The sequence below is a fragment of the Arvicanthis niloticus genome, chromosome 10, assembly GCF_011762505.2.
Source record: "Arvicanthis niloticus isolate mArvNil1 chromosome 10, mArvNil1.pat.X, whole genome shotgun sequence".
Taxonomy (NCBI): Eukaryota; Metazoa; Chordata; class Mammalia; order Rodentia; family Muridae; genus Arvicanthis; species Arvicanthis niloticus.
Window position 1 is genome coordinate 62,924,973 of NC_047667.1, and position 21,351 is coordinate 62,946,323.

The window sequence follows — 21,351 nt, forward strand, 5'->3', positions numbered from 1 at the left end:
TTGCAATGCTTCCATGGTCTCGTGTCTTCTCTGATCTTCACTTTGTTCAGACAGGCACAGCAGAGAATTTCTCCTGGCATCCCTGCTGGTCCTGGTAGCTCCTGTAGACTCATGCCAATTTGGTGGAGCCCTGGCTGTTTCTGCTGGGTCATGCCACCGATGCTGATTCACATTTGCTATCCTGACACTACTGAACTAGACTGCTGGTGTCCTGACAATTGGAGACTGAAATTGTCTCAAGGAACTACTTCTAAACAGCACAGAGCAGAGCCTTGCAGCTTCCTCTGGATTGAGCTGCTGCTGCTGATTCCTGTGAACTAAACTGCTGATAACCTGACAACACAGATTGGATTTGTTCTGAAGAACTATTTCTAAATAGGTTCACATCCCTGGATCCTAATATCCTTTCTTCCCCACTATCTCTGGTAGATGGTGGGCTAGAAGGGAGGTTAAAGCATGCAAGAACCCTTATTAAAATTAGGTTTAGAAAAATCTAAGCCTACAAAACTGGACAGTCCAAAGAAGATAGTGAGCCATATAAACCAGGGCCACCTAGCTGTTATAAGAGACATAAACATAATTTTAAAAACTGTGGTTGGCAACTCATGTAAGTTATTTGAGAGTGGGGTCACAACACTAGTTTAGACTCAACACCATCCCATGCTGTGAATTGCAGTTTTTACTGTGCATTCAAAATCTCTGCTGTTATAAAACAAAGTTTACCCACAAGAAAGAGTTAATTGTTGGAAGATACTTGATCACACTGTGAACCCTGAGATCCTGTAATAAAAAACCTTTTCCTAGTGTGGTGTGTCTCAGCCTTAACACACATCCTTAATACACACCCGTAAACCCAATCGGTGAAGGTAAAGTTTGTAGACGGAAGCACCCATGTTTGAAAGGGATGTCTCAAAGTGACACTAGAGGAAGATCTGACAGAACAGGTTGTGCCTAACTCTCACAAGAAGAGAGGTGGGAGGCTACTTAAGAGAGTGCAGCAGAGAGAGTGAGAAAGGAGCAGGTGTACAGACACAGGTTGCAGAGAGAAGCTAGACACAGGTAAAGACAGGATAAGCCAGGAAATAAGGAGTCAGAAGATTAGAGTACATTTGAGGTTGAGCAGAGCATTTCAGGAGAGAAGTCAGATTGGATCAGTCAGCCTGGAAAGAAGTGTGAGCAGAACAGCTGAGTAGACCAGCCAGCCAAAGCTCAGAAAGAACTAGACAGTGTGAGATTATTCAGCAGTAAGTCTCAGAGGCTGAAAACATTCTACGCCTAGATAAAACTGTACAGGGGTTAGAAGCTTCCAGGATTAGGCCTAGGTTAGCAAACTGAGGCAGTACTCCTCCAAGATGACAATTACTTCAAGCAAATAAAAGATACATTTACCCCTAATATTTTCTGATGGGCATTCTTTAGCATGTATCTAATTGGTATTTTCCTTGGATTGATTTTAAATGCACACACATACTGTATGTGCATGCATGAGGAGAGAGACTTTGTAGAGCAACTGTGTGATGTTTGTCCTAGTCTTCAACCTTTACATGGGTTCTGTGGATCTGGACTCAGATAATCAGGTGTGAGCCCACTGAATCATCTCACCAACTCCAGAATGTATGGCTTTAAAAATACTGTTTAACTCAAGTCTCTCCCTCTCCCTCCTCACATCCCCCACCATACACGCACACACCTACTTAAATGAATTTTGGTTTCAGATTGGGATAGAATTTCTATTTCTGAAATGGCTCTAAACACATGTGCCATCTTGTACTCCATGTTTAAGTGAAGCAGGGTCCCCCACACTGATGATCCTAAGAGCATCTGTCAACCAGGAAAACACTAAGTGCACTTACATCCTATACTATCAAATGTAAATGTTAAGATTTAATTCTTTATGTAAAATAAAGATATTCAATTCATTGAGAAGCAATTTAAAAAAAAAAAGTGGTTAAATCATAATGATTGTTTTCCTTTGTTGGCAGCACTGGACAAAAGCCTGTTCTTGAGCGTACTACACAATACTTGAAGACTGAGTCACCTAGCCTTCATCTTTTCAAGCCCTATTATCAACAGACAGATGGGAACATTTCATTATTGTACCTTTGCTAATGATATGTAATGAGCACAAGATATCAGTTTAATACATCCATATCCTCAAACCATCTATATGACCAACAGTCTATAATATGTCTCATGTTCAGTAAGTGTACTAGTATCACATATTCAAAGATATGTATTACTGATTCAAACATTTTTGCTTTTATGGGAGGTGGTTTTAGTTAAGACATAGTGGTACTAGCCATGTTTTTATATTTAGGAAATAACTTTTCCAAAAAAGTTTAAGAGAACATGCTTTAATATATCAACAGACACAGAAATATATACCAAAAGAACTATGATGACTTTAGCAGGAAAACAGCGACAGTAAACATGATCCACCACCAAGGTGCCTGCAGCACTCAGAGTAACCAGGAGGAAGTACACTGCAATCTCACCCACACCGTATGCACAGGCTGTATGAGCAGAAGTTATGAAACACTGAGAGGAGGACCATACCACACGCACACTTAAATCAGCTCCAATCCTTGTTCTACAACGATGTGACGCCTAACAGTCTACACAGGAAGTTCCTCATCAGGTCACTGCAGCACTGCCTGTGTGTGTGTGAAATCCACACACACACACCGTTATGGTGATCTCCATTAACTGCAGCTAACTCTCAAGCTCTGCTGACTACTATTTACACTCTGGGCTAAGAAGAAGGACTACTGGGTAATAGGTGCTTTCAAACGTTTGCAGTCTTACATACAGGAGACCTGAACGCCACACACAACAACATAGCGAGTCAGGTATTCTCTAGTGATAGATAACATGTCCTTGGCTCAAGACAAGTCCCCACGGGCAGGCTCTTTTGAGTACTGCCACCTTCCAGAACCCTGAGTGGACATCTCACTGGACCCGACAGTTTTCATTGTTCATGGGGTCAGGCCCAGCAGCTGGGCTGGAGGCAGGGTAGGCCCTCTTGGCCCGCAGGCCCTCCCTGGGGTTCTCTGTAGAGTTTCTTCCAGGAATATTACTGGTTGTGAGAGATTTTGCTGAGAATTCTTGGAAGGCAGTTTGTGAATCCACGGAGCTCTCCTGAACAACCTTGACCTGCAACATACATAATCTGTTAGAGGTTCAAAAACACATCCATATTTTTCAGTGGTTATTACCGTTTGGTTCTCTATGGGACTAAACCGAGGGCACTACATGTGTTAGGCAAGTGACCCACCAGTGAGCTACATTCTCAGCCCTACTTTTACTTTAGATTTGAGATAGAGGTTCACTACATTGCCCAGGCTAGCCCTAAACCTACTTTATAGGTCAGAGAGAGAGAGACCCTAACTTGTGATCCTCCTGCTTCAGCCTCCTCAATGGTGGATTAGAGGTCTGTACAGTCAGGTCTTGTCACACTCTCAAGAGTGGTCAGTCAGCACCTATCACCTGGGGTTGGCTCTTCTGTGGGAGAGACTACAATCTTTATCTGCCTCCCTGAAAGCAAGAGCCTCCTAACAGGAGTTTAAAACATCAGACACAACCTATAATAAGTCTCAGACTTCTCGACACCACTGATGGCCAGAGCCCCACTCTCAAGCAAGTGTGGCATTTCAGAGCTGAAGGCCAACAGTTTGAAAGCAAAGACTGCATTAATTTACCCACACTCATTCTGAACACCCACAATGCACCTGATTACATGGTAAACGCACAAGAAATTCCTGAGAACCAAAACCTGCCTCAAAAGTCCTGAGTCCCTGCAGTATTCACAGTAAGTGCAATCCAAATGCACATGACTGACTTCAGAGGAAAACACTGTATTTACAACATGTCAAACACCCAGGACTCATATCAAAGTGTCAATCACTCTCTTAATAGTTATTGTTTCCATACTGGATTTGGAAAACAATTATCTAATAGTGAAGTCTAGAAAGAACAAATCCCCCATGGTGTTCTGTCTTTTAGATGAAAGAAATTATACCAGAGTCAAAGCGTATGATACAGAGAACAGTAAGGAACTGTAAGCATAAGAAGTGCCGGGGACTAGGCTGTTAGTACAGTGCCCTCACTGTAAACCTGAGGACCTTCTATGTATACATTTGGGACATAGCAGCGCTCTAGGGTTTGCAGACTAAATAGCCTATTCTACTTGGTGAGCTCCTGATCAGTAAGAGACCCTGTCCCAAAGTAAGGTGAAAGACAAGGAAATGCAAAAACTTTTTATTAAAGGCAAGAATGGAAGTTTCAAGTACAAAACCATCAGAAGAAAGCAGGGCAGCAAGATGAGGGATGTGAGATCAGCTGAGCTCAGGAGTTCTAGACCAGCCTGCACAATAGTGAGCAGTTAGAAACAAAACAAATCAATCATTTTTGGGCCTAGTGGCCCAGGCCTAGATCCCAGATGCTCAAGAGACTGAGGGAAGAAGATGGCGATTTTCAAGGCCTGCTTGAACCTGCTAAAGAGCAAATTCAGGAGAGCCAGAAAACTTAGCAAGACACTGTCTTAAAACAAAAATTAAAAAGAGGGCTAGGGATGTGGTTCAGTGGTAGAAAAATCTACATAAATGCATGAAGTTGTGTGTTTAACAATTCTACCCAGTACTGAACCTCACACCCTCCCCAAGAAGAAAAATAAAACTTTAAAAACAAAGGCTATTTTGCAAGTACAGATTGGTCTTCAGTGTGGTGTCCCAAAAATAACTAACTACACAACAGACACTCCCTAAGTAAGATTTCTAGGTTCTGAAGATTCTGACACAGAAATAAGAATGGAATTCTTTTTCCATGTATAGTCTTTCTACAGAAAACATGTGGCTTTAATGGCAGTTAGATACTTTGCATTACAGAAAATACAGTAACTATCAATCAAATCCCTGAAAAGCCTGCTCTTATCTCAGATCATGTGCACAGGGCACTGAAAAACCAGCAGCCAAGGACCAGGAGTTGGTGAAAAGTTGATGGGGGGAAAAAAAAAGGTTTGTTGGTGATGTCATTGTTTTTCTTTTTAAGAGAAGCAATGACACCAAGACAAGGTCTTCCTTGAACCTAAGAGTCACAGGGTATTCAGAATGTAGGTTCAGATGGGAAGAAAGACATGAAGGAAGCAGAGAGAAAGATGGATCATCCAGAGAGAACGAACTGAGACAGCAAGGCCTAACTTCATTTCTGACACAGAATGAGTCAAGTTACACTGTGAATGTGTCCTCATGTTGACAGTTTGCTTCTGAATGGTCCACAACCTGGTAAGGCCCTGTTTCTATCAGACAGTGCCATTACCCATCTTACCAGTGATGTCTGCAGCCAGAATGGAAAGGATAGATGTGGTGACTTGGCAGAAATGAATCCTAATGGGGGAAATACAGTGTCCTCAAAGAGCTGCTAACTGACCCTATTCTCACAGCCTCATACCATCCACAGTGGCCTTACAGTATCCAGAGGCTAGCCCACCAAGCAGCACCATTCAGGGAATCAAGGCTATAAACAACAGCTCCTTTGTCTCTAGCAGACTAGGATTTCCTGAGCTTCTTCATCTTGGTGACATAATAAACAGAATACTGTGTCCAATGCGTTTTACCCCTTTTTTTATTTTTATTTTTTGGTAACTCATCAGTTATTACTAAGTAACATAAGGACTTGCCTAAACTCAGACTTCACCTTAGGAATTCCAGTTTTGAGTGCCAAAGCACTTGCTGTAGTCAGACAGAGGTCTCAGAAAATGCTGCCTTATGTAGGAGGATCTAAGGTGGAAGAGTAAGGAGAGAAAGAGGAGGAGTAAAGAGAGGAAGGGAAAAAGGAAGAGGAGGAGCTAGGGAGAGAGAGATGTAGGAGCAATGGAGAGCCATGCATGTATGGAGAGCAGTCACGGGTGATAACTTATATTTAGGTTAGCTAATTGGGAAACAACTCTGTTTGTGGGGGCATATTGTTATTGAGCATTACCAAACATATAAAGCCTTTGATTAATCTTTAAGCACTAGAGTCTCATTTTCTTACTGGACCCGCATGGATGGTGGGATGTTCTGGGCAATGCCCAGCCTTGCAGAGACAGCATGGAAGATTGGCAGAGCCATCTCCCACATTGGTGTCTCAAAGGTGGCAGGGCTGGTATTTCTAGCTGGCCGTTTCTAGCTGTGGTGCGCATGTGGCCTCTGGAACATGGTGTCTGAGCTAGGCAGAGCCGCCGCAGCTTAGACAGTCGGCTTCTTTGGCAGCTGTTTTTTAAATAATTACTTCAACACCTTAAACTGAAAATGACTACGCTAGGTTCTTAAAATATGAAAATAATCATAAAGTCTCCTAGACTCTCGTTTTAAAAGGATCCCCTGCCATTCAAATGTACAAAACTGCTTTGTAATTCATAACTGCTGGTGCCAACTACTGCATGTAGCTAATGCAGAGAACACAAATCTGCAGGAAACCATGGTTACTGCTCTGTACCAGCAGGTTCAACAGCAATGTGAAATGCAGGCCCCCTAGCGTGCAAAAACCTTTCTCCTAGGTAATAAATCTGAAACCACATGCAAACAGCCTTTACCATCAATCCCTAACAAAAGAAAAAGAAAATGAAAAAATAATAGACTCTGTGGGGACTTCATAGGACGATTTCTTATCTTTATAAAAATCTTATTACTAAGGTAATTTCAAGGTAACATTCACAGCTCCAAGCTAAGAAAAAGCAAATTACAAGGTTTAACTGTACAAAGAATGTCAACATCAATCAAAACAAACCAGTTTGCAATGTGTTGCTGTTCTGATATAACTCATCGGCAATGTTTCTGGATTCAGTTACATAAGATCCTAGAGCTATGCTCACTCATGTAACCGTGTACAGGAGCCACTGGACTTGTTGAATGTTATCAGATGCATACATAAACTCTGACAGGTGAGCAAAGTAACATCACAAGAATTTAAAACTTCTTGGAGTTACTTTAGAAATTGCCATGGTTCCTAGCTTAAGAAATACAAACAAGTTACAAAAGAGAGGTGTGAGCCTTGAGAAGCTTTCTCATGAATGTCACCTTCCCCATTCTTTTAGAGCACTATAGTGTAAGAGAACAATAAATAAGCCCTGAGTGAAGTAAGATGCTGGGATACAGCCGAGAGCTTGCCTAGCATACACAAAGCGTAAGTGGGGCGTGCTGGTGCACATCTCTAAGTCCAGCACTCAGGAGGTAGAGGCACAAAGATCACAAGCTCAAGGCCATCCTTTGCCCGACAGTGAGTTCATGGCAAACCTGAGATTTAAAACTAAAAGTCAAGTGAAACACATGCAACTGCTTACAGAAATTGTGCTACTAGTAGAAATTACAGTATTAGAAATAAAAAATCACCAAGAAAATATTCTCCACCTTTTGTCCAATGTACTGAATACAAGTCATAGAGAATTAGGTGCTTTGAGGGGAGAGAGCAGATGAACAATGACCTATATCTGTGCCCAAAGGAAAACAAGCTCTATAAACCACTGACGCCATGCTTGAAACTCTGACGTGTGCTGGTTTTCCATAATCCAACACTTCCCAGAGCACTGTTTATAGGCAGCCCATTCAGTAGAGGGTAAGATGAGGCCTCAGGAAACTGATGTGTACCCTGGACTTGCTCACTCAGGCCTGAGTCTGTGTACCCTGGACTTGCTCACTCAGGCCTGAGTCTGGGTACCCTGGACTTGCTCACTCAGGCCTGAGTCTGGGTACCCTGGACTTGCTCACTCAAGCCTGAGTCAGAGGCTGCATAATATCTACACATAGGCCTGCTAACAGACTTCCGGGATGACAGGGAGGAAAGGACATTCACACATTACCTTTTGTGATCTGCTGCCACCAGCTGTTGGTTTGGAGGACTCTACAATATTTTCTTTGCCCAGAGTTGGGGAAGATCCCACTAACTTTTGTGCAGCAAGGCGGGGGCTTGTTCTGGTTGCCATGGTTGTTCTCCGAAGGATATATGGGCTTGTCTTTCCAGTAGGGATGTCAGCAAACCCTAAGCACAAAGAGATGCTTGTCAGTAATAGCACTGATGAGCTGCTTGGTTGTGTTGGCTAGGCTAGCAATGGAGGTCAGGTGTTTGTGTGTGCATGTACAAAGGTTCAATGACAGTAAAAATAACTACAAAACATAGTTTCCCCTCAGCCATGAAAAACAATGTATTAGACTTCATAATTGCCTTGATAGTCATCAGATGAACTGGAAAATTAACAGGTTATTCCTTATTAGAAAGATAAAAGATTTCAAAGACCCCACAAAGGGAAAAAAGGATCAATGAGTATCACTTTTAAAAAATTGCTTCTACATTACCTTGTATTTCCTAAGATAGGCAGGACATTAATACAAATGAACTAGGATGAGAAAAGGCCAGCTCTTGTCTCAGAGTCAATGTAAACCAACAGTGACTTAAGGAAACCAGTCTCAAGTGCAATCAGGTAGCACAGGCTGGACTTCCTACGGGTGTCTTTATATCTGCTTATAATGTCTCCTCCCAGAAAAGGAACTGACTTGACTGGAGTGAAGAAGACTAGCCACAAAAACACTAAAAGATATCACAGGGGGTGGGGTGGGGTGGGGGAGAGGCAGGCATGGCGGCACACGCCTTTAATCCAGCACTCAGGAGGCAAGGCAGGTAGATCTCTTATAAGTTTGAGTACAGCCTCATCTATAAAGTGATGAGTGTCCAGGACAGCCAGAGCTCTTACACAGAAAAACTCTGTCTTGAAAACCCAAAACAAATCAAATCAAAACCAAAGACAATATAGGGTACTCCACAGCAGCATTCAGATCTAACTTCAGGCTTATAAATAAGTTATCTACTAGAGAGTGATAGCTAAATACTCGGGAACCACAGTTACTCAGAATATAACTCTTCTAATCAGCTTTGATTTCAGGGTATAGGGCAGAAGATCCAATATGCCGTAGATTTTTTAAAAATAAATAAAGCTATATAACTGAAGCACAAAAAGGCAAAGACAAAAATGCTTCACAATCAAGACTAGCCTGAGCTGCACATTAAGATTCTGTCTCAAAATATCAGAAAGAATTAAAAAAACAAAAGACAGAGTTAATAGAACAAAAAAGTCTACTTTTGATTTTAGAGACTTCAACAATATCAAGTAGCTTTGAAAGTTCTAAACTATTACTTCCAGGGGGTCAGTGTCAACCAGCCCACTTGTCCCAAGAAGGGAAAGCTGATTGAAAACAGAATTTCTAAACAGATGTTTAGTAGTCATTTCCCAAATCTGCCAGCTATTTGTAGTGTTGTAGTTAATCTTAGTGATTTATAATGTCACCAATTTAAAAATGAACTAGTCTCTCCAGGCAGTGGCCTATTGTGCAATATTTAAAAACCTAAAAAGTTAACATTTCTATCTTTCCATGTGCCAATTTGAGGTGAAATCTCAAAACTTCACATATTTACACAAGGAATTAAACAAAGGGCCATATGCAAGCTAAGTCCTTGGTCTTCAGATGAGATGCATGCTCACCCCTATAATTCTGTATATAATCTCTGCATACCTTTTTTAACAACTTCTGGGAGTCCTTCTGGCTCAAACTCAGTCTCCTCCTCATCCTCAGCAGAGTGAGCACTACTGCTGACCGATTTCCTGCTTTTCTTAGAAAATGTCTCTGGTGTAGAAGGTGCTGCCCCATTACCATCCTCCCAAATTCCACTGGATCTTTGCCTCTTGCCTGAAGCTTTATTTTGGCCAGATGTTGGCTTCTTCTCACTGACAGAAGTATTTGGAGACAATCCTGGAACCAAAGAATTAAGCAAGGGAGAACTCTGGAGATCCTGTTTGGACTGCCGTGAATTCAGCCGAGCAACTTGTATTTCTAATATCTCCTTGGTTTTCTCCAGCTCCTCATGGCTTATAAGCAGGGAACAGTACTTATCCAAGTACTTATCAGCTTCCTTGATTTTTTCTTCCAGAGTCTCTTTCAGCTCTTTGTTCTCAGTCATTAAGTCATCTACATTACAATCCACAAGAGAACCTGTGAAAACAGAGTGACACCTGTCACACAGCTTGCCCCTACTCCATTAATAATGGACACTTCCCAGCAGGTAATCTTTAAGCCTGGTCTTTGGACTTTTCCAGACGGTTAAGGACCACATTCTGTTCATGTCTGAAGACTATGAAACAGTCTAGTACATAACAGGGTAACTAAAATCTAACAAAACCCAACCTCCCTTACAGAATTAATCACAAGAGTCAAGCAAACTAACTTTTTATATCCTTCTTTTCCCAACCCATTCTTTCTGATATAAATGAATAAGCAATCTAACTCAGTAATGATCACAAAGTCTATGCTGTATGGTTTTGGTGACAGGTGCCAGCCTATGAAAATGTTAAGTCTAAAGGCCAGAAAGGCATTATGAGAGAAGACAGGAACAAGCAGGTACAAATGTAGAAGAACCACATCAAGGCAGGGGCTCAGTAAGCTTCTGGTGCTAGGGGTGGCCATCAACTTATGAGGAAAACTCCCAGTTTTCCAAACCTACTCCAATCACACTTCTCAGAAGAAAAGACCACTGCACTGCCCTGCCATAGTCTAGACGCCTCCCACACCTACTAGCCACTGGGTATCCATGGAGAAAGCAGAGAGTGTGAGTAGATAAAAACGGCATGGTTAATTACCAATGAGCAAAAAGAAAGAACAAAGGAGAGGGCAGGGGAGGGGAGGGGATCTCAAATATTACCAAAGTGGCAAACTTTTTATGGATATCCATTAGCAAAGGGTACCATCAGGTTTTTCCCCATGGAAATAATTCTATTTCGAAATGTAGGCTTCACTTTGAATCCTATAGTCTTAACTATAGTTAAGTCTTAACGTTAAGACCACAGTTCAGAAGTTACTACTAAAAAAACTACTAAACTACTTTTAAAGACTTAGCCCAGAACAGAGCACTGAAGCAATTTTAAGCGTGCACACAGAACACCCCAACTAGCCCCCACCTGCTCTCTGCTTCTGTGCAGCTTCAAGCTCTTTCTGCAGCATTTTCTTTTCTCCTTCCAGCTGTTTACAGGATTTGAGCAACAACTTTATTTTCCCCTGAGCACGTTGAAACTCCTTCTCAAGCGGATTCACATATTTAAGGTGTGCTACCTACAAAATAGATGTAATTTCATTTAAAACCTTGAATTTCATTTTACAAGTATATAGAAAAACAACTAAAACATATTAAAGCAGCATATAGTACAGTTATGTTTAAAACATCTTAAGACACATAAAATAAGCCCCCTTTCTACTCAGCTCCCTAAGTCTCCCCAACAGCCAGTGTGGATTTGGAATATTTTTCAGCATGACATGGAAAATGGTTCCTAAAGTATTATCTCGTGGCTCCTAGGCTCATGGAAGTACCAGATGGTAAAGATCACTACAGACATGAGCACATCAGCTTGGGTTCCAAAGCTGAAACAGACTATGACACATTACAAAATGTCTTAAAGACAACCAAAGAGTCGGCATACCCAATCAGCAGAACCAAACGACTCTGCCATGGGAAACTTACTTTGGTGTTCTTTAGTTCTTCCACCAGCACCTTTAATTCTTCCGTTAGCCCGTGCTTCTCTTTATTGTACTCTTCTTTCAGCTGTGTTGTTCTCTGTGCCATATCATGCAGCTCCCTCTGTAGCTCTGCTTCCTTCCCAGTCATTGTGTTAACCTGGAATTTAATCTTCATTAGCACTTGCTCTGGGTGGTCTGTTATGAGTGACTTAACCACTATTATGACATACACAGTTTCTTTAAGAAAACAGAACCTGGCTTACCACCCCTTCCCCCTAACCAATCCACTCACCTGGTATTCTCAAAACCTACTAGTGAGCTTCCATTTTTTTTTCCCCTCAGCAAAGATTTAAGATTAGCAGTAAGAAAAAAAGAAAGATAATATTCCTGAGTCTTAAGATCCTTCATAGAGGTTTTAATTTAAATTAACATTAGAAAATTGTTTTGAGGGATTGCCTTGGTTTTTTACTTACGATTTTAGATTTTTATCAGCTCTTAGATGGACTAATCCCAGCATTCATGCATGGGAAGGATTAGGTTATATAAATGCACAAATCCTAGAAAATACGGTTGTGGTAGACTTTATTTTCTAGACATTCCTTTTTAATTATCTGTTGAATAAAACATTTAATTTGAAGGAATCCCTTTCACAGATCAGCCTAATTTTTTTCTCAAGCCCATCCTGGAAGCCAGGAGTATCCCATTGGTCTTAATTACAAAATCTTTAGGCATTCTTTCTCCTAAAGGTAAGAAAAGCAGAGGAGGTCTTCTGACCCTAATCTCTTACATTCCTGCCACCGTGGCTCTCCACTGGATAAGGAGCTAGTTTTACCTTGATGAACTTCAACTATTGATAAGAACCTAGAACTATCTACATCAAACCCAAGACGTGAAGGTCACATTAAAAACCTAATAACTCACAAAAATGTCCCTTACCAGCACATTAAAGCAATCACTGCTGCCTGTAGTCAAGACCATATAAACACAACGTCACTCCCTCCTGACATACTTCCACATAAAAATAAGTAATGGCACTTACTCTTTCAACAAGTGCTATTTTCTCCATCTTTATCAATCCAAGTTCACTTTCTAAACTCTTGTGGGAATTCTGCAGTGCTTCATAGGTAGTCTGCAACGTGTCATTTTTAGATTGCAGCACTTGGACCTTCTGCTCCAGCTCCATAGTCAGATTTCTCAGCTCTAGCCTCTGCTTCTGCCAGAGTTGCTGCTCTCCTTCCACCTGGGCAAGTTTACACACAAGCTGCTCTCGGCCTTGAAGTTGTTCTTTCAGTGTCCTGACCTCTTCCTCCTCCTTCTCTAGTTTCCGTTTGCCAACTTCTACTTCTTGAGTGAGGGCATTTACAGATGACTGAAAAATAATATATTTATTCTTGGCCTCACCAAGGTCCTGTAGCAGCTGAGCCTTCTCAAGTTCAAGAGTTTGTACCTGACTACCCAGATTCTGTTCTTTGGTCTTATAGGCCTCTTGGTCATTGCACAAGGAAACCACGGTCTCGTTTAGCTCCTTTAATTGAGTTTGAAGCATCTCCACTGTTATTTTTGCTTCCTCTTTCATCTGTACTTTTTCTTGCTCTTTATCTTTCAGTAAGTTTTCAATAGAAGAATTTATTGTTTCTAATTTAGATACTTGCTCTTGCTCTTTTTTCAATTCTTTCAGGAGATTTTCATTTTCTGACCTTGTACTAATAAGTTCTAACTCCAAGTCTTGGAGGTTTTGGGCCATTCTTTGAACTTCTGATTTTAAACTCTGTATCTCTGCTTTAGAATTCTCAGCTTGGAAAATCATGTGCTCTTTGTTTTTCTCTGAAAGCACCAATTCTTGTTCAAGTTTCTCAACTCTGTCCTTAAGCAAGTCTGCATGATGCTTACTTTCCTTCAGTTGTTCTAGGATGTGGCGCTGCTTTTTTTCATCAGTATCTATGTGAACTTTTAGCTTTTGAATGCTACTTTTCAAGTGATGCACTTCTTCCTCTGGTTGGTCTAGACTCTGTTCTTGGGCCTTCAAGGTTTCTTGGTCATTACACAAGGCTGCCACTTCTTCCCTGAGCTCTTTTAACTGTGTCTGAAGCATCAGCATTGCAGAATTAGAGTCTTCTTCCATCTGTACTCTTGCTTGCTCCTTTTCTTCCAACAGACTTCTCAAGGAAGAACACAGTTCATCTAATTCTGACACTCGACTTTGCTTCTCTTGTAACTGCTTTGCTACCTGTTCTCTTTCAGACCTAACTGTGACAAGGTCTAATTCGAGAACTCTCAGGCTTCTGGCCATTTCATCCATTTGTGCCTTGAGGGTCTCCACCTCTGCTTTCAAATTCTCAGAATCAACAATTGCCAGCTCTTGGTTTTCTTCTGACATCTCCAATTCCCTCTCCAGATTTTCCACTTTATCCTTCAATGAGTCACTCTCACGCTGGCTTTCTTTCAGTTTCGCCACAGCACTGAGGTGCTTCTTTTCATCTGCCTCAATTCGGACACTCAGTTTTTCCATGCCTCGTCTCAGCTGATGCACCTCCTCCCTGGTTGAGCTCAGCTGCACTGCAAACTCACCTTTCTCCTTGAGTGCCACCTCCAAGGCCTTAGAGATCGTCTGCTTTTCACATTCCGACTCAGTCAGCTTGGCCTGGAGGTTCTGAGACTCTTTGACCAGCGATTCTTTCTCTTTATTCAGTTGTCCAATTTGGATCTCCAGCTCACCAATCGCCAAAGATAATCCCTGTGAGTCGTTCTGCAAATTCTGCAGCTGCTCCTGGAGAGCAGCTTTGTCTTTTGTTAGCTCACCCACATTAAAGGACAGAGTCTGAATGAGATCTGTTTTGTCCTTGACCTCAGACTCTACTGCCCCAATGTGATGGAGGCTCTCTCTTTGGTAAGACTCCAGCTCTTCTATTTTCTCTTTCATCGTTTTAGACATCTGATCCAGTGCTCTGCTTTCTTTTGACACATTGTCTAATTCTTCACGAAGTCTGTTTCTCTCGCTTATAACTGTAAATAGTTCTTCTTTAAGGTCAACAATAACCTTCTGCTTCCTTTCAGTGTCTCTTTCTAAACAGAGCTTCTCTGCCTGAACCCCCTCTAAGTTAGCTTCCACAGACACGACGCGATGCTCAACATTAGCTTTCTCAGACTTAATCCTGGTCAGCTCTCTTTCCATATCAAGAAACTTCTCCTTATAATTGTCTTCTGTGTTGGATGCATTAGCTTTAGTAGATTCATTTAACAAGTCATTTGCTCCAATATCTAAGTTAAAACCAAGATCTTCTGAGCTTTCTACTCTCGAACACACTTCCTGGTTACATGGAAGGGATTCCAATTTTTCAGTTAAGTCAGTTTTTTCCTTCTTGAGGTCCTTGACTATTTTTTCCAAATGTATGCATGTTGCAATCTTAATTTTTAGCTGTACTTCCTGTAAACTGAGTTTGGAATCTGCCTCCTTAATTTCATTTAGCAAACTTTCAACTTTTTTGTCCCAGTCCTCGACTTCAGGAGATAATCTCAAATTCTCCTTTGAGGTGTCTTTCTGCAAATGGAAATTCTCGATAGACCCCTGATCTTCCAGAACATCCATGGGTACCAAAACACTGGGACCAGAAAACAATTCAGAAATGCATTCTGAATAGTCTTGGGTTTTGTCCTCTGCTGGTACCTCACAATTGGTCTCTGGGGGCTGCTCTTCACAACCCTCTCCTGTGAGCCTGGTGGTCTCAGTCTTAGTGATTGAAGTTTCCAAACAAAGGTCCTGCTGAACATCTTTATCACAAGTCCAATCAGTGTCCTGCTTTGGTGTTTTCTCTGTAGTCTCTGAAATATACACTTCTGATTCTTTTATATTATAACTATCATTTTGGCCCCGAACAGCCTATAAATATAATATAAACCAAGAAAGCATTTTATTTTCTGGAAGAATCAAAATAGAATCAGTGTTTTAACTATTACTTTATAGAAACTGCCCATATGGGTACTGCTATGTATATCCCTCCAGATAGCATCACTCTCAATACTTCCTTCCATCCTGCTCTGTCTACATAGTCAACATGAACATTCAGTGGACATTCTACCTATGTGCAAAAAAGCACTGGGTAAGATATTTATCATAAGGATTAATCCTCCAGGACATTTATTTCAACTACATCTAAAATGAAAAGTACATCTTTCTTTCACAGCTTTTAATGTTCTAGGAAGTTTAATAGAGTAATGTTTCTTTCTAATTATCAAATAAGAGAGGCTAACAAACTTCAGACAAAATGGTTAACATTTTGTTCCTTAGTCCTCATGTTCTAAACTTTCGTATTCTTTCCTAAGAAAAGCAGTAGTGTTTATGAGCTTGTCAGCCCAAATACCTCATCTTGTACTTTCTTGGATAAAGTGCATGTTTTGGTCTCAATTTCATATAAAGTAGGACACTATGATTATGATCACTCCTATGACCTTCATTTCAGAGAAGTAGAGTAAGACTCCAAAACTGTACTATATTAGTATTTAAGCTGGTCAACTAGAAAGACAAAACCACAAGTATAAACTAAACCTCTGTAAGTAACTGATACCATTGCTAACTGCAAAAAAATTAACATTTAAATAATTTCTTATATCTAGCTTAATAACTAATGCTATAACATTTAAAATAGTCTGAAAGGCATGAGGCTAAGCCTCCCTAACACATCACTCACTGCTCATAAGTTCTTAATATTTAAATGTACCTTATTAATTTCCAGTATATGTGTAAAGCATATTATGTGAGGGTTTAAATAGGAATGGTCCCCCCACAAGCTAATATATTTGAATGCTTGGTCATTAGGGAGTAGTGATACTTGACAGGGATTAGGTGTAGCTTTGTTAGAGGATGTGTGTCACTGGGGGCGGCCTTTGGTGTTTCAAGTGTTCAAGCAGGGCCCCATATCTCTCTCTCTTCCTGCTCCCTGCTGATCTGGATGTAGAACTCTCAGCTACCTCTCCAGCACCATCTCTACCTGTGTGCTACCATACTTCCTGCCATACTGAGAATGCCCTAAACTGATGAATTACATGTAAGCCAGCCTAACTAAATGCTTTCTTTTGTTAAGAGTTTCTGTGGTTACAGTGTCTCTTCACAGCAATAGAACAGTGACTAAGACAGTATACATTCTAAAGATTTACAACTTCAGACTTTAAAAACATCTTTGGTGCTTTTCCATAAAATATTTAAAACAAATCACAATGGACATTTACTCCTCAAATAGTTTCCTCACTTTTTTGAGTCCTGGTTAGCCCTGAGAAATTTTTGGTTACATTTTCATTTATTTCTTTGAACCCTAAAAATACTCCAATTTTGATTTCATAGTAATTCAATCCAACAAACATTTACTGAGTTTAACTAGGCATGCACACAGAGAAACAGCATGGATATCCTAGGTACTTACTCTTTCCAAGTCAGTGCCAAGCAAAGACCTTGAGCTTAAGTCCAGCTCCTGCAACTGAAGTCGTGCTACCTCAAGTTCAAGGGACAGATTCTTGGTCTGCTGCTTCTCTTCTGCTAACTTGGACTCCATTTCCAAAGTGACACTTGTTAGCTCCTGCTGCCATTGCTCCTTTTCTGACAAATACTGCTTCCTAAGGCAGCTCAGCTCTTTCTGCTCAGAACTCAGTAACTGCTCAAGCTCTTCAATTTCTTTATTTTTCGTAATTCTTTGACTCTCAATTTTCTCTTCTAGATTCTTGAGGGAGTGCAAGTACACCTGACACAGGACTTCAAGTTCTTCAACACTCCTCACTGAGACAGGTGCAGTTTCTTTCTCAGTCAGATTCTCCTCCTCCAGATTGCTATAAGACACTTCACAAGAATTTGCTGAAGCATTCCCTTCTAAACTTAGATGAGATGTGTCTCCAGTTTCTTCTAAAACATCTTTGTAAAAGGAAGTTTCTCCAAAATTTGTCAGAGAAGGGCTGTCTGTCCCACAGAATGACAGTGGCAGAATATGCCCATCCTCAGCTCCAGGCTCTTTCTCCTTTACCAAGTCACCCTGCAAGGTTCTCAGATTCACTGACAAGACAGAATTTTCAGCTTTTAATGTGTCAACATAGGAACGCAGTGCTGACATCTTAGAGCTCACCTCACAGTGCTGATCATGTAAAATTTTGTGTTCACTTTGTAAACAGGAGAATTTCTCCTGTAATTCAGCAAAGTGCACTCGGACCTCTTTGTCTGACAAAGTCAGTTGTTCACAGAAATTGCTACTATCCAAAGGAGTCAAGAACATAGTTGTGTGGTTTGGTTTATCATGAAACTCAACATCTGAAGTGTCCTTCATCAGCTCACTTTGAGACAGAACACTCTCATAGTTTAGCATTTTCATTTCGTCCACTAGCTTCTGGACCTCTGCCGCCATTTGACTAGTTGCTGTGATACACTCTGATCGTGAGTCATTCAGCTCAGACTCTAGTCGTAACTTTTCAACTCTCAGGACTTCACACATTTCCCCTAGCTCATTCAGTTTGTTCATTGCTGTCTGTAGAGAGCACTGTAAGTGCGCATTCTCATTTTGACTTGCTGACAACTCCTGGAGCATTGACACATACTTTTCTTCTGCTTCTATTTCACAGTCTTTAAGACCAATCCTTGCCTGTGACTGAGTGCCCTGTGAACTCTTGGTTTCTAGCTCTTCTCTAATTGTCTGTAATTCTCGATGCAGGTTGTTCTTCTCCTCACTTTGGTCAAGCTTTACTTCCATAATTCTTATCAATGCTTCTAGTTGTACCAACTGTGCCTTATAATTGTCTAGGGAAATGTCTTTAGTGTCAATATCCATCTGATACTGGGAACTACTCTTACTTATCTCATCTTCTGTTGCTTTTACAGAGTTCTCAACTGGCTCTACTTCAAGATGACAGCAATCATGTTTGGTCTGTGTTAACTCCATCAGTTGTTCGTTCTCATGTGTTAAGTTGCTAATTTCCTTTTGCTTCTCATTTTGCTCTTCCTTTAAAGTCAAACTTTCTTCCCTTAAGCCATCAGTCTCTCTCATGGAATGCTTTTCGGTGTTTGTAATCTCAGATCTCACAGTTTGTTGCTCTATCTCCAACTCTAGCATTAATTTCCTGTTTTGCTCTTCAGTAAAAGCTAATTTTGTTAAGAATTCTTGCTGTTCCTTTGCAAATGTTTGCTTTAGCTGCTCTAGTTCATTTTTTCTATTCTCACAAAGAGCAGTGCACTCGCTGAGCATGCATTCTAACTTAGCATTGTTTTCTTGTGCTGTTTTATAGTTTCCCCTGAGATCTTCCAAAACAGTTTCTGTTTCTTCACACCGGTGTATTAACAGAAGTCTTTCTTGCTTGTATTGACCAGACAATTCTGCAAGGCTTCTCTCTCGTTCTGCTATACAACTTGTAATCTTCTCATGCTTTTGGAGTAAATTCATTTTCTCCTGCCGTAAAGCCTCATTAACTTCCTTGAGAGCCCCGTTTGCTTGGGTTAACTCTTCAATGTTTTCTTTACTTAATGAGATGATAGAATTCATTTCCTTCTTCTCTGAACTCAGTGTGTCAGATAAAAGCTGTAGCTCCTTCAGAGCACCTTCAAGAAAACAGTTATTCTTCTTTAACTTTTGAACTTCTGTTTGCTGGGCTTCTAATTTTTCTTTCAAAAGCTGTAACTCTTTTTCCTTACCCTCAAGGGTTAATAAAGTTTCATCAACAATATTCTGATGAACTGCAGCATCTTCCTGCAATTTACCAATACGTTGATTTGTTTCAACCACAAAATTCTGATGAATCTGCTCTGCTTTAATGAGGTTTTCTTCTATTTCCCCTTTGATTTGTAGCAACTCTTCACATCGCTTTTGCAAATCTGAGTTCATCTGGTTCTGAGACTCCAAGGAACTTTCAAGTGAAGTGACTCTATTTTGTAATACAGCTACGTTTTCTGACCTTCGACCCCCATCTACAGAGCAGTCACTCCTTTCTGAATGTATGTTTCCTTTTTCCCCCATTAGATTTACAAAGGAATCACTCACTGCAGGCTGCTGTTCAAAAGCCAAAGAGCTTCTATGATTATCCTCATTTGTCACCAGAGATCCTTTGGACTTGAGCAAATCCCTCAGTGTCTCATATTCCACATGCAAGTCTTGGTACTGCTGGTCTTTGGTCACGACTTCACTTGACAGTAACTGAAGCTTACATTCCAAACTTTCAACTTGTTCAGTGAGCTTATTAGCTTTCAAGCACATATTCTCTATTTCCTTCTGATGCTTCTGGTCTGAGGATTCAGATTTCTGTTGCAGTTCCAAGTAGGCTTGTTTCTGTGTCTCGATTTCCAGCATCTTGCTGTCTAACATACTATGGAGGTTTCTAATCTCCACAGTAAGGTTTTCTCTTTCCATCTCTAGTGTTTTTACTCTCTCATTATAGTCATGACTTATTTGTTGTGTCTTGAGGCTGGCTTCTAAGTGGTTGATTTTACCTAGTAAGATTTCTTTCTCTGATTCTATCTGATCTATGAGTTTTTCATTTTCACTTTTCCAACAAGAAATTTGATTTTTCTCCTCTTTCAATTCTTCACATTCTTTCTTTTTTAATTCCAAAGCACTCAGCAAAGTTTCAAACTCCTTCTCTATCTTATTTAACTTATTGTTCAGTTGTTCAATGTGATGCTCCCTTTCCTTCAAGAGATGTTGAGAACAGTCTCGTTGTCCTTCCAGGTCAGCTAAGGCGCATTTCAGTTTCTCTAAAGTCAGTGAGTTTTCTTGCTGATTTAGTTTTTCCTGAAGATCTTGTAACATGATCTCCTGAGAGGCATTCTTAGCTATTTAAACAAATGAACACAAAGTTGTCAGTGTTTATAACAAATACCTATTTCATAAGCATTTTATACTCTGGCATTAGGGTGTAGTTAAGTAGAAAAGAAGCTGCCTAAAATGTCTACTCTATGAATTCTATAAATAAAATATAATTTTAAGCTCTAAAAAAAGAAAAGTATTGAAATTAATAGACTGCCATATCCTGTAAAACTTGACATTAATGCTGGAGTCCTTGAAAGTAATTCACCTAATAATAATCTTAGGTTATTATTTTATATAAGTTTATATAAAGAAAGAGAGGAAAAACGGCCACTTTAGTATTGTAATGTATTTGATAATATCTCAAGTAGCTTTATAAAAATGATGTATAAAACAACAAGAAGATTTAGAGTATTTAGATTTATTCCCATTTTAAAAAATCTATGTTGAGTATTTGTGTGCAAGAATGTTATCCACATTCCAAGCCCTCCTTAATAAGTGTAGTAAGGACTTGAGACTCATGTGAAAGCTTCCATCACCACCATATTTCTGTCTACTAATAGCCCTCCCTGCTTGGCAATATTTTCACTAAGCAGTGATAAAAAGGTTTAGGAGTAAAAGGGAAAAATTGAAAGCTTCTACAGTAAATAATGCAAACTAGTGTAACACAATGTAATACTAAATGGAAAACTATACTTATTCTAATCCACTCATTTCAAACCTATCCGATGTGAGCTGAAGGCTTGTGACACAGCACCTTTGAGGTGCATTATACTATTCTTCATTTGTGGGCCTCACACAATCACATTTTTTATAAACCCTGAAAAATGACCCAGTCATTTTAGTTCTCCTTAGGAAAGCTGAAGACTGGTACTTCTTCCACCTGCTGTGAAAAAGAGAAAGCAGTCTCAGGGATTCAATTCTAGCTATTTGGGAAACTGAGGCAGGTAGACTACTTGTGCCCAACCTTTAACAAAACCCAGTCTAAAATAAACAAAGAGAATAAAAATAAAAAACCCACAGAAGTGTCACATCTTCAGGTCAATAGATCAGAA

At 40.3% G+C, this 21,351-nt stretch overlaps 1 protein-coding gene across 1 annotated transcript in view; it reads right to left on the reverse strand.

Annotated features, from left to right (window-relative positions):
* Positions 1-2,338: 2,338 nt before the first annotated feature.
* Positions 2,339-21,351, reverse strand: part of Cenpf (centromere protein F) — a 45,713-nt gene continuing 26,700 nt past the window's right edge. Inside the window, exons 12-18 of the mRNA XM_034513660.2 lie at positions 16,946-20,322; positions 12,571-15,408; positions 11,536-11,688; positions 10,979-11,129; positions 9,540-10,016; positions 7,835-8,013; positions 2,339-3,153 (exon numbers count right to left, since the gene is read on the reverse strand). Coding sequence (XP_034369551.1) covers positions 2,950-3,153; positions 7,835-8,013; positions 9,540-10,016; positions 10,979-11,129; positions 11,536-11,688; positions 12,571-15,408; positions 16,946-20,322 — 7,379 coding nt within the window. The 3' untranslated portion in view covers positions 2,339-2,949. The remainder of the gene's footprint in view (positions 3,154-7,834; positions 8,014-9,539; positions 10,017-10,978; positions 11,130-11,535; positions 11,689-12,570; positions 15,409-16,945; positions 20,323-21,351) is intronic.